Source organism: Prunus avium, chromosome 6 (genome assembly GCF_965620075.1).
Source record: "Prunus avium chromosome 6, drPruAviu1.hap1.1, whole genome shotgun sequence".
NCBI classification, from domain to species: domain Eukaryota; kingdom Viridiplantae; phylum Streptophyta; class Magnoliopsida; order Rosales; family Rosaceae; genus Prunus; species Prunus avium.
The window spans coordinates 168,774-181,323 of NC_142289.1; the positions used below are offsets into that span (position 1 = coordinate 168,774).

At 34.0% G+C, this 12,550-nt stretch overlaps 1 protein-coding gene across 1 annotated transcript; it reads right to left on the bottom strand.

The window, feature by feature from the left end:
• Positions 1-976: 976 nt before the first annotated feature.
• GLC (HXXXD-type acyl-transferase family protein) lies at positions 977-3,267 on the bottom strand. Its single transcript, XM_021973811.2, has 2 exons — positions 2,722-3,267; positions 977-1,982 (listed from the first exon to the last, which is right to left on the bottom strand). Exons 1-2 carry the CDS (start codon positions 3,202-3,204, stop codon positions 996-998), a joined length of 1,470 nt encoding a protein of 489 aa, XP_021829503.2. The 5' UTR covers positions 3,205-3,267; the 3' UTR covers positions 977-995.
• Positions 3,268-12,550: the final 9,283 nt, after the last annotated feature.

Consider the following 12,550-nt stretch of genomic DNA (forward strand, 5'->3'; position numbering starts at 1 on the left):
TTCCTATTAATAGCATATCAATCACCCCATTCATTTTGGTTGGCATTCCCTCTACACATCTCCAATCCCTAAAATTTCAAACAAACAAAAAATCCCTAAATTAGATATCCAATAAATAATGTATCTATAAAAAAATATAAATATGTATATAATATAGGTACTTTATTTACAATTTTTTTTTTAAAAAAAAAGAAAAAGATTCGTTACTTTGTAATTGAAATTTCTGTAAATATTTTTATAAATGAAAAATAGGTACATTATTTATAAATTAAAAATTATGTGTTTTTTTTGCCAAAAAATAGGTACGTTGTGTAATTGATTCATAAAAAAAAGGGTGGAAAAAATAGATTCATTATTTTATTTTAAAACATTATAGTTATATTAAATGTTTCTTCATAAATTCAATAGACCCTAAACTTGAATTTTTTAGATACTGAATATAATTTTTTTTAAAGAAAAAAAACTTACCCTAAAAATTCCTCAATTTAAGCCAATTTAAAAAACCATTTTCCTATACAACAAAACACCACCATTTGAATATTACTGATAGTATATTCAGCACAATCAATGGAGAAAACAACAATTGCAAATATGTAGGGGTATTTTGGGAATATAAAAATTACAATAAATCATATATTGAGCTTGATAAAGTAACTTGATAAGGTGGATCTTAGTCATGGGTTTTTACTTATAAAAAACGGGGTTTTTAGTAATAGGAACAAAAGTAACGAATTGCAGTTAAGGAAAATTCAATTTGGAGGAGGTAAGCCAAATCTACTATTATATGTGTATTTGCTTCAAGAAGGCTTATATAGCATACAATACAATACCACACGGTCGTTCTTCTCTTCAACTTTAACCTCCGTCTTCGGAAAATCGTAATCAAGATACAATACCCAGCTAGTTACACACATATAGATATGGTTCCATGCAAGCATGTTTTTTACAACATTTATGTGTTTTCTTTATTTATTTATATATATATATATATATATTCAATCATCGAATAAGAACTTGTGGAAGAGGGCTTGGAACTTTTGCATTTCCTTATGAGGAAGCGCCACCAAAATATTAACCCCAGCAGCACCAGCTCTTCCAGCCGTATTAGTAGTACTAGTAGTTGAGGTTGAGGATGAATATTCATGCATATCTTGTTGTTCAGGAAAGAGCAAAATGATATCCTTCCTGTGATATACAACGGGACAGCTGTACCTGGGTTTACCCCAAGGATACTCCACGTCAGCAAAGCCCAATCTCCACCAGGATGAGACCAGCACCTCCCCGTGAGGAAAGCCCTTGTGTAGCTCTCCCCAGTCGATGACGGATCTTGCATACTCATCTGTCATCCTTGTTGCTCCCTCAGACACCATCTCCACCATTTTCGAGAAGGGCACTTCCTCCAGTTCCCTGCACTTGGCAGAAGCGTAGGCAGTCAGCACTGCATTCCCAGTGTAGGCTTTGGGCAGCGGAGGCTTCAGCCTCGGCCTTATGTCCACCGCATAAAGAATCCTTGATTCTCTACTACTACTACTACTACTTGCCGCCCTCTTGTAATTAACATCTTCATCATCGTCTGATGATGATGATAGTGCCTTGCACCGCCAAATGAGGGCCGTGACCACGTTAAAGCTACTACGAGCAGTGGTGGATTTCGCCTTGTCTTTGAGGCGAGCCACGTCGGTGGCAGTGAGCCGGAAGATGTTGAAGTCAAGCTCTTCTTGGGTGGCTTCAAACACTGTAGGGTTTAAGTCATCGAGGGTGGACATATTCTTGAGCTCTTGTAACTCAGGGTGGAGGAATGGGACATGGGGTGGGGATCGAGCAGCTAAGATATGACGGTCTTTGTAAGGAATGGCTACCAAGGGCTTGTTCGCAGCCACGGCAGCCAGATTGTCCAAGAACAGTCTGAAGCTTAAACCATCAAATGTTGCGTGGTTGTTAGATATGCCCATCGCAAATCCACCACACTTAAATGTTGTCACCTGTTCAATTCATAATTAATTAATTCTTCAATCAAAGTTCAAACCACAAACTAACTAATTAAAACCACCACTGACTAAATATTTCCCTATATATATATATATATATATAACATATTAACTGCATATGACTCGCTAGTATACTGGTTTGGAGTATTTACTCTCTCATGCAAGGTCCTAGATTCGAGTTTTGTTGTAGGTATCTTAACAGCTTTCAATTATTACAGAGTCAGAGAGGCCAAAATAGAGAAGCATGAGAGAGGGGAGAGAGGTGTGCACGCATATAGAAACTAACGGCAAAGGAGCTAACCTATATCCAAAACGGTGCGTTGGTGGAGAAAAAATATAGTTATATACTGATGTGGCTTAATGAAAGAAAGGTGGAGGTGTCAGATCTCTTAATTGGGGATCCAGATCTATCTATGCATAATGCATGCACCTACCCCGGCGGCCCGTGTAAGTTTATAATGGACGGAAAGTGAAGGGATGCCATATTTGTCAGTCTCCTATAGGTTGATGAATATCAAAGACCAATATATATATATATATATATATATACATATATATATTGTGGTATAGTAGATTGAAAGGTGTAACATCACTTTCAAGGGTAAGGGTAATATGTACCACTCAATGAGCCAGCATATGCATGCGGATGTACCATAGAAAACCAAATGGCACTGAATTATAAGATGTAGCTTTATGCAGGATAAATGACGGTGATCAAAATAAAAATTAATACCTGCAGAATACAAAGTGGCTGATCATGATCATGATCATCGCCAGTAGCAGGGTTCAGTATACGAGAATCCATAGCGCTGCAAACCAGTTGTGCAAAAGCTGAATTAGGATAAACCAAGTCTCCAATCTCATCTAAAGCATACTCACTAGAGGCCACCACGAAGCCTGCCCCGGATGCATTGCAGTCGATCTCTAAGCGACTCGTGTTGGGGTTCAACTTCAATCTTCCTGCCAAGAAATCATAGGGAACCAATATCTTGGCAAGGGCATCCTTGACTTTCTCAGCTACAATTTGGGATTCAGGAAAATCTTTGTGTGCTCCAAAGAAATGGACGGTTTGGACATCGAAATTGAGAACTTGGTCTATGTTTGATAAGAAGACGGTTTTTTTCTGTGTTTGTTGGGATGGGAAAACCAGGCATGAGTGGTGGACAGTGACCTTGAGATCTTGGAGGAGACTCAGAGGATCATGGAGACTTCCCATGTTTCACTTAATTAATTTTGCCTTTTGCCTTGTAGAATTCTGATCTATCAAACTGACTCTCATATTTATATTTATATATATATATATATATATATATAAAATTTAGCACCAATTAATTAAAGATGTTTAAGAGCTGATGACAAATAATAATGTCAAATAATTTCCATAATGTTCACAACCAACATAATTAATTATGGTTGAATAAGTATGACGATTATGCAGGCCCTTTAATGATAGACTAACAGTATTTAGACACAACTTAAACGACAAAAATTTCAAAATTTTGCAGATACATTATAATCTAGCTAATAGTGATGTGTGATCATTTGATTCGGAATCGATGCCGCATAAATTGATCATACAAAAGGTCAAGCACTTGACAATTTGAGTAAGAGCAAACTTAAACTTGTCTTTAGAAAATTAATACGAATTCAAGTGACATCACATGATCATCCCACACCCACCCACATTTGTGTAACATTAATTTCCTTGTTTAGTTTAGACAATAATGTAGTCATTGTCTCAACAAATCACGATCAAAGAAGGGGATGGGAATGGACCGGCAAGCCTTTGCTCAACATATAAAACCCTAAACTTTAAAATTTTATATAAAAGTGGGAGGTGTCGGCATTAACTTCCGTAACCACTTTCATCAGCTAATTAATTAATATCGCTTTTCACTTTATTGTTAGATGTAAGGTATAATGCGAATCACCATCCATATCATGAATATTATTCTTCATGCATCGCCGTTTTGAAATTTTAATTATTGGTACGGCTTATTATCACAAAACGTCTTTAAGGTTTAATAAACTATCAAATTGTATCTTTAATGTTTTTTCGTGTCATTCATGGTCCTCAAGGTTAGTATGTGTGATCACAAAGGTCCATGCCGTTAGGTTCCGTTAAAAACTCTGTTAGCTTGTTGACGTGACATATATATATATATATATTACAAAACATCCCTGAGTTTCACACATCTATCACAAATGGTCCCAGCGAAATTTTTTAATTTTTTAATTTAAAATTCATAACAATTTTAAATGAAAAAACCATTTATAGAAGGATTTTAACCTTGAGGACCATTTATGAACTCTAAACCCTTCGTTTTTTCATTTTTAAATTTTATGAATTTTAAATTATTTTTTAATAACTCCATTAGTTTGTTGATGTGACATATATGTGGAACCCACATCTACAATAATATAGTGTCATGTGTATTTAAAATACAATATATATATATTTAAATAATTTAAAAAAGAAAACCAAAATTTTATGAATTTTAAATGAAAAAATAAAAATAAAAATTGCAATGACCATTTGTGATAGGTGCATGAACCTTAGGGGTGTTTTGTGATATATATATATATATGCCACGTCAAGCAAACTAATGGAGTTTTTTGACGGAACCTAACGGCAGTGACCATTTGTGATCACAAATACTAATCTTGAGGACCACGAATGACAAAAAAATAATATTAAGGATGCAATTTGATAGTTTCGTAAACCTTATGAACGTTTTGTGATAATAAGCCTTATTTGTACACATATTCCCTTAGAATTTATTATCAATAGTTGCTCTAGGTGATGCGTCATTTTTTGCGTGTTGATGAAGAGCCATCATCCAACTCAAGCACATAAATATACAACAAAAAGTATCATCTGCGACATTGACAATTTGACATGTCATGACTCATGTATGGATACTTGTAACTTGCCTTTGCCTCTACAAACGTGGATAACCATCCGATTGTCCATTACGTTACATGTATGTATGTATGGACTGTGTATGTTTGATATCAGGGCCGTTGGTCAGATCATGAATAATTCAAAAATTATATCATATGATATGATCAAAGCTGTCTGTTTTATTATATATGCATGGTTGATGATAGGCTTCAAAAGCTCCACGTACATATGCGAGAGAGAAAACAAAAATAATAAAGCATCCATCTATCTTTCTTGTCCACCTGCACTATCATTATGTGGCCCCCCATTGCATGGTTTTCCCTTTAGCGCTTTATCTAGTACATACAATCATCTTAACCACCCACCCCCTTCCAAAAAATGTTAGGTCCATTTGGTTCATGAGAAAAGAGGCTTGATGATGAAAAATTAATTACTTTCTTATGCTTGGTAAGTTTAAGTATGAGAAATAGTTAACTGGTACATAAGAAACTATGAGGGAAAGTGAAGCCCTCCTCCTCTATTGAGTTTTGTTTTCCCTCCTCATGTGAAAGTTTGAGAAAATAAGCCAACATTAAATGCACATTTTTTAGGATTATTTTGTCCCCATTAACAATTTAGAATTACAATATATCATTAAATGCATTCTTTTTATTATTATTTAATTTAATACAGGTATAATTGAAAAATTATACAAACTTCATTTTTCCATTCCTACTCAAAACAAACATGGGAAATGAAATAAAGTGATATATTCGGGTTACTTTCCCAACATTACCAAACATGGAAAAAGAATCTTTCATTTCTCATCCTTTGATAAGTAACATGGGAAGTGATTTCCCCTCAAATCCATTACATGAACCAAACAGGGCCTTAGTTGAAATGGGAATAGCACTATTTTATTATTTTTGACCAATAACGTTGTGATAACACTTCCACATATATGGCAGAACATTATTGGTCAGAAATAGCAAAATTGTGCTATCCCTATTTCATGAAAGTCTTTCTCCACTTCCACACATGAAAGTTGGCAACGTCAAAAGTTAATGATACAACTCCACTCCCGGTAGAAATAGCTTCCTTGGACAACGCTTTAGTAAGAAGCACTTTTGTTGACCTATCTTATATATAAGCGTTTTTGTAGAAAATACTTTTATTATAAATATGTTCAAATTTTTATTAAAAGTCTAACTGTAAATCTTGAAAAACGATGCTAGAAATGAGTTTGATTATGTGAAATTATATTGGTTTTAGTATTTCTATAAACAATTCTAAAACATGTAGTTTTTTATTATTATAGAAATTCTAGGATTTCATTCATAATTCAGCCACAAAGGGCCATTATAATAATGGAGTGACTTAATATCAAAATTAAGACAATTTGTTGCACATCCACTAAACAATTAGTTTTTTTTTTGTTGAGAAATTTTGGAAGAATTCATAATTCAGCAAAAAAAAAAAAAGCCACAAGTCACAAAGGGACAATACAAACTATCCACAAAGGCCCATTACAAACTAGCAACAAATGGCCATTACAATAGCAGAGCGATCTAACATCAAAATGAAGACAATTTGGGGCTCCTCCACTAACGATCTCGCATGATCGAAGAAACTCTATCATAGACATCCCAACTAAGAGTTCAAATTCATAATAACCAATAATAGATAAAGCTTGAAAAAACTAAGCCATAACAATACAAATAAAACTCCCACAATAGATATGTGGAAAACTCTCACAAAGGAGGAGAGGTTAAAAACTCTCACAATATGATAAATGAAAATTACACAGAAAACCCAAAGAGTCTTTGCGACTTATTACAAACAAAAAGAAACTGCAAAAATGATTGTGATAGAGATCCGACATTGAAACACATATGGAGATGGTGCATCGAGATGCATCCGCTTGTGATGAGTGGAGGAAAATCATTATAAAACTAAGACAAATAAGGGAAACCTTATGTCTTTGAAAATTGGGAGAATGAGAGAAGGGAGGAACAATAATGGCTTCCTTCTTCCTCAAAGTGGAAACGGTTGTAGAATATTTTTTGAGAGAGAGGGGACTAAAGTTTTTGCATTATTACTCTAGTATAGACTTTGTTTTTTTTTAAAATTACTAAACATGTAGTTCTAAACGTGTCATAATAATTACTTATTAATTTATTTATCGAACATAATAATTACTTATTGTTATTTAGTTCAATCGATATATAATTTATAAACATCGTGACATTGATTGACTCATCTTTAGATTTGCAAACTACCAATATTAGATAGACATATGATACGATAAGGATCTAAGTAGCAATAGTTTATTGTAGATATACTTTGCGGACCTTAATTGTTATATTTAGATATATGTCGACATCAAATTTATTGACAAAGGGACCATTTGGGTTCCCAGTACTAGAGGCAAAAGGGTCATCAGCAGTTCAATTACAACAACTCCGCATAAGAGGCTGAGCTTAAAGCTTAAGATTTCTATCACAAAACCAGCTAAGTTTTTCGGTGTTAATGCCAACATGAATATGATCTATATTCCGTTTACCATCATTGGAAGAGCTACCCTTGGGTCTCACCTAAAAAGAATATGATCTATATTCTAGACACTAGTACACTTGTACACTATTCCACAATTGAACAGAAGCAACGATAAATTGAGATTAGACGGCCAACATTGAAGCATCGATATGAAGCTTGACTTTGATATATACAACGACACAAGTACCATGTGATTTGACATTTCGTAGAGGAAAAGCAAACCATGGCTAATGGCAGACAAAGTGACAAGTGAGACTAATATCATCTTGTAATTGTTTACAACCGACATTTCAATTATTCCGATTTTTGACTTCTGTTTTCACTTTTTATCACCTAGAGGGGACAACACAATTACACAGAATCAACACAAACAAGACGGAAACGAGAGACCCCAATCAAATCACCGCTTGCCATTTATTTATTTACATAATATATATGTAATGTGTCACATAGACGTTACAATTCGGGATTCAATATCTGAAAAATCTGGAATTTAATTGATTAGGAAATAGTTAGACTAGTTATTATCTCCGTTATTTCCCTTTATTCCCTGATGTGGTTTATATTAATTTCACTCATTCCAAATAACTAGCGGAAAGACATTCTCTGATCACTACAAAAGGCCCGCTTCAGATCACATTTCTTTAACGGGCTTATATCAAATGACAAGGGCCAATACATGGATGGGGATATGAACATGATAAGGCTCGCAACCCCTTGGCCCTTTTTCTTTTTGGGCTGAAAAATGCTCCATATTGCAGCCAACCCCAAAACACACGACACACAAAATTAACATCGAAAGAAAACACTTTTTTCTTTTGTGTACTTTTTCCCTTAAAAAATTGCAACTAGTCTAGGGGGGCTCAGCTCAGCTCAACTAAAAAGAAAGGGAAATTGGAGGCTTTACCCCTGGCTCATCTAATTTATTCACTAATATCCTTATTTTGAAACCCAATCACAAATGCCTCTTATAAAAACTCCATTGACAGCCTATTACCCATTTTTCACTTTTGTTTAGTCGTTCTGAGCTCTCTGAAATCCTCTTTCACAATTTCACGATCTCACTCACTCATCCCTCCTCTCCTCTCCTCTCTTCTCTCTCTCTCTCGCTCGCACCCACATCGGCGACAATCACTGTCACCTCCTTAGAAACCCTAACCCACATCGGCGACAATGACCTTTCCACCTCTATATCTCACTCTCTGTCACCTCTTTCGACCTCTATACCTAGAGATGGCGTCTCAGGTAGCCAAATTTCTCCTACACATTTGGGTTTTCTTCTCCTTATTTCAATTTCATATATGGGTTTGGATTTTTGGTGCTTGATGTGAGTTCAAGCCGCTCCAAGTCAAATTTGGGTGAGATAGTACAGAAATTTGTTGAAACATAATTGTGGGTTGAATTTAAAATTTTACTCTCTCTGTTTACAATTAATATTTTCAGCTTGTGTAGAGAATGTTATTTCAGTGGGATTATACAAGAACTTTTTGAACCAAAATTTTGGGATTGTGCAACAAATATTTCTCAGTTTGTCTTAAGGAATATTATGCTTGAAACTTGTCCAATCTACAATGATTTTGAAGATTTTATTTTGCTTATTGAATTTGATTATTGAGTTAGGTTTTTATTTTGACAAAAAACAATTGAAGAAACACAGTTATTTGGTTCAATGGTCTCTTGGTTCAATGATATGAATTTGTTTGTTCTATTTTGGGATGTGATTTTTGAATAAACTATATAAATTGATTATGTCCTGAGGTGGAGGATATCTCCAAAAGTGACTGTGGAGTTTGTAAGTTTTATAAGAATGCCAATATTTTAACATAAGTTTGATACTGTAAAGTTGGCATATGTTGGATCTTGGTTTTCTCTATTTTTTGTAATTCAATCTTGGATATGTTTTTGGTGCAGTTTATAATCCTCAAGGTTGGTATCATGCCAAGGTTGTGTTGGTGCCGTGAAAAGGGTTCTTGGAAAACTTGAAGGTTTGTTGACAGCTCTTGCATTTATCCAGTTCCATTGTCTTGCTCTTCTTCTTCTATGAGACTGTGCTTCTTTAACTGTTTGAACAATGCCAAATGCACTATTGATGATTTCCTGATTTGTATTTTTATTCGCCTGCCAGGACACATATTCATTTTATCCATGTTTATAATAACTTTTATATTGCAATTTAGTAGTATGAAATCGTGTGCATGAATGTGAACTTTAATTTTGCAATGGTACTATCTTGTGAAAGTTTGCTATATGAAGAATTGGGCCATTTAGAAAAATCAACAATCTGTATGAAGATAGGATTCTTGAAGGTAGTCCTTCACTGGAGAAACCCCAGATAGATTTCTCCTAGGTACATATAACTCAGCAAACTTCAAGCTCAGCTCTTAAATGATGTATATCATAATTTTTTCTTTCTTTCTTATATTAAAAAATGTATGTCATACTGCAGTTTTACATTTATCCACTCTATTTGTTGTAGTGCATGTAAATGTATGTTTATGATACTTGTAGTGCCTGTAAATATGTCTGAACTTGTTTTGGTATTGGTTTCTGAATCTGTTTTGGTATTGGTTTTTGTTATGAATTTTGGAATTGGTTTCTGTTTTGAAATTGATTTCAGTTGTGATTGAATGTTATGTTTTTGTTTCCATTTTGATTGAATGATTTGCTTATAATATGCATTTTTGATTCATTTTATACAGATGGCAGTGTTCTCTTGGGGAGGAAATTGTTAACTTTCAACTTAAATTCGGTTCTAAGAGGAGATGTCGTTGAATTTTGCTAATGTGTTAAAATTCCAGGGCAAGAGTAGATGTAAATTTTTTGTTTTTTGCCACTTTCTTATGTATATCTTAAGATGTAATGAGATAACATTGTTTGTTCATCAATTTATGAAAGTCAAGTTAGAAGGAAATTTGTCCCACAAGCTTGGTCTCTAGTGATTCGAAATCCTAACTCTTAAGTCTTGAGATAATTGACTTTTTTTTTTCATGACAGTTAGACCTAGATTTTTGGCTTCTAGAAGATTGTTGTCATTGAGAACCTTCATCAATTTTGGTTGGGACAACATTCCATTTAGTTGCAAGAAGTGTATTGTAGTTATAAGGAAAAAAAAACATGTAATTGAGGGACTACTTGTGTATTAGACAGACCATGTAATTATTTAGTCCTCATGGAATGAAATTGAGTTCAATTTATTTGAGAAATTTCAGTCTTGAATCTTTTGTTTTTATATATTCGCAAGTGTATGCAATGGAAAAATACTTTTATTCAATTATACATTGAAGAGAGCACATTATATACATTATGTGTATATATAGCTCATTCTTCTTGCCCTTGTGGATGACAATGGGTCGAATTGGGGGTGGGTATGCCATTCCCATCCCTATCCCTGTGAAGCTTTTTTCCCCCATCCCCACCTTTATACCCTCAATACAAACTTGAAAAAAAAAAAGAATGTACGAGGGCAATACAGTAGCAATACACATGCAATAAAGGGCTATACAATGGCAATACACAAACTTCATACTCCCCCTATAAATTTATTCTAACACTTACTTGAAAACAAAAAGATATGAGGGGGCAATACAGTAACAATACACAAGCAATAAAAGGTTATACAATGGCAATACACAAGCAAAAAAAGGCTATATAATGGCAATACACAAACTTCATACTCCCCCTATAAATTTATTCCAACAGACTTAAAAAAAGAGAGGATATACTGAGGCAATACACAAGCAATAAAGGGCTATCCATGTGCAATACATATGCAATACATATCTGTCATGGCATTTGCCAATGAAATCACTTATTTGGTTACATTTGTGTTTTTCTTCTTTGCAAGGGGAAAGATAAAACCATGGAAACTAGAGATTCACAAATTTCCTTCTAACTTGACTTTCATAAATTGATGAACTAACTATGTTATCTCATTACATCTTAAGATATACATAAGAAAGTGGCAAAAAAAACAACAAATTTACATCTCCTCTTGGTCGGGAATTTTAACACATTTTATATATATCAACAAAATTCGACGACATCTCCTCGTGGTACCGAATTTAAGTTGAAAGTTATAGCAATTTCCTCCCCAAGATGACGCTGCCACTTGAATCAAGACAATCTTCCATCTGTATAAAACGGATAAAAAATGCATATTATAAGCAAATCATTCAATCACAATATAAAAGTTATTATAAACATGGGTGAAGTGAATATGTATCTTGGCAGGCGAATAAAAATACAAATAAGGAAATCATCAATAGTGCATTTGGCATTGTTCAAACAGTTAAAGAAGCATAGTCTCAGATAAGAAGTAAAGCAAGATAATGGAACTAGATAAATGCAAGAGCTGTCAACAAACCTTAAGTTTTCCAAGAACCCTTTTCACAGCACCAACACAACCTTGGCATGATACCAACCTTGAGGACTGTAGACTGCACCAAAAACAGATCTAAGATTGAAGTACGAAAAATAATGAAAAACAAGATCCAACATATGCCAACTTTACAATATCAAACTTATGTTAAAATATTGGCATTCTCATAAAACTTACAAACTCCACAATCACTTTTGGAGATATCCTCCACCTCAAGACTTAATCAATTTATGTAGTTCATTCAAAAATCACATCCCAAAACATAACAAACCAAATTCAGATCATTGAACCAAATAACTGTTTCTTCAATTGTTTTTTGTCAGAATAAAAAACTAACTCAATAATCAAATTCAATAAGCAAAAGAAAATCTTCAAAATCATTGTAGACTAGACAAGCTTCAAGCATAATATTCCTTAAGACTAACAGAGAAATAGTTGTTGCACAATCCCAAAATTTTGGTACAAAAAGTTCTTGTATAATCCCACTGAAATAACATTCTCTACACATGTTGAAAATATTAATTGTAAACAGAGAGAGTAAAATTTTAAATTCAACCCACAATTATGTTTAAACAAATTTCTGTACAAACTCACCCAAATTTGATTTGGAGGGACTTAAACTCACATCAAGCACCAAAAATCCAAACCCTTATACGAAATTGAAACAAGGAGAAGAAAACCCAAATATGTAGGAGAAAAGTCGAGTTGGCTACCTGAGACGCCATCTCTAGGTATAGAGGTCGA

Bases quoted from the DNA above. Each gene is read 5' to 3' on its own strand.
- GLC (XM_021973811.2), bottom strand. From the start codon at position 3,204: ATGGGAAGTCTCCATGATCCTCTGAGTCTCCTCCAAGATCTCAAGGTC. The intron at 1,983-2,721 runs GTATTAATTTTT...TGAATTGAACAG, and splicing joins AGCCACTTTGTATTCTGCAG to GTGACAACATTTAAGTGTGG.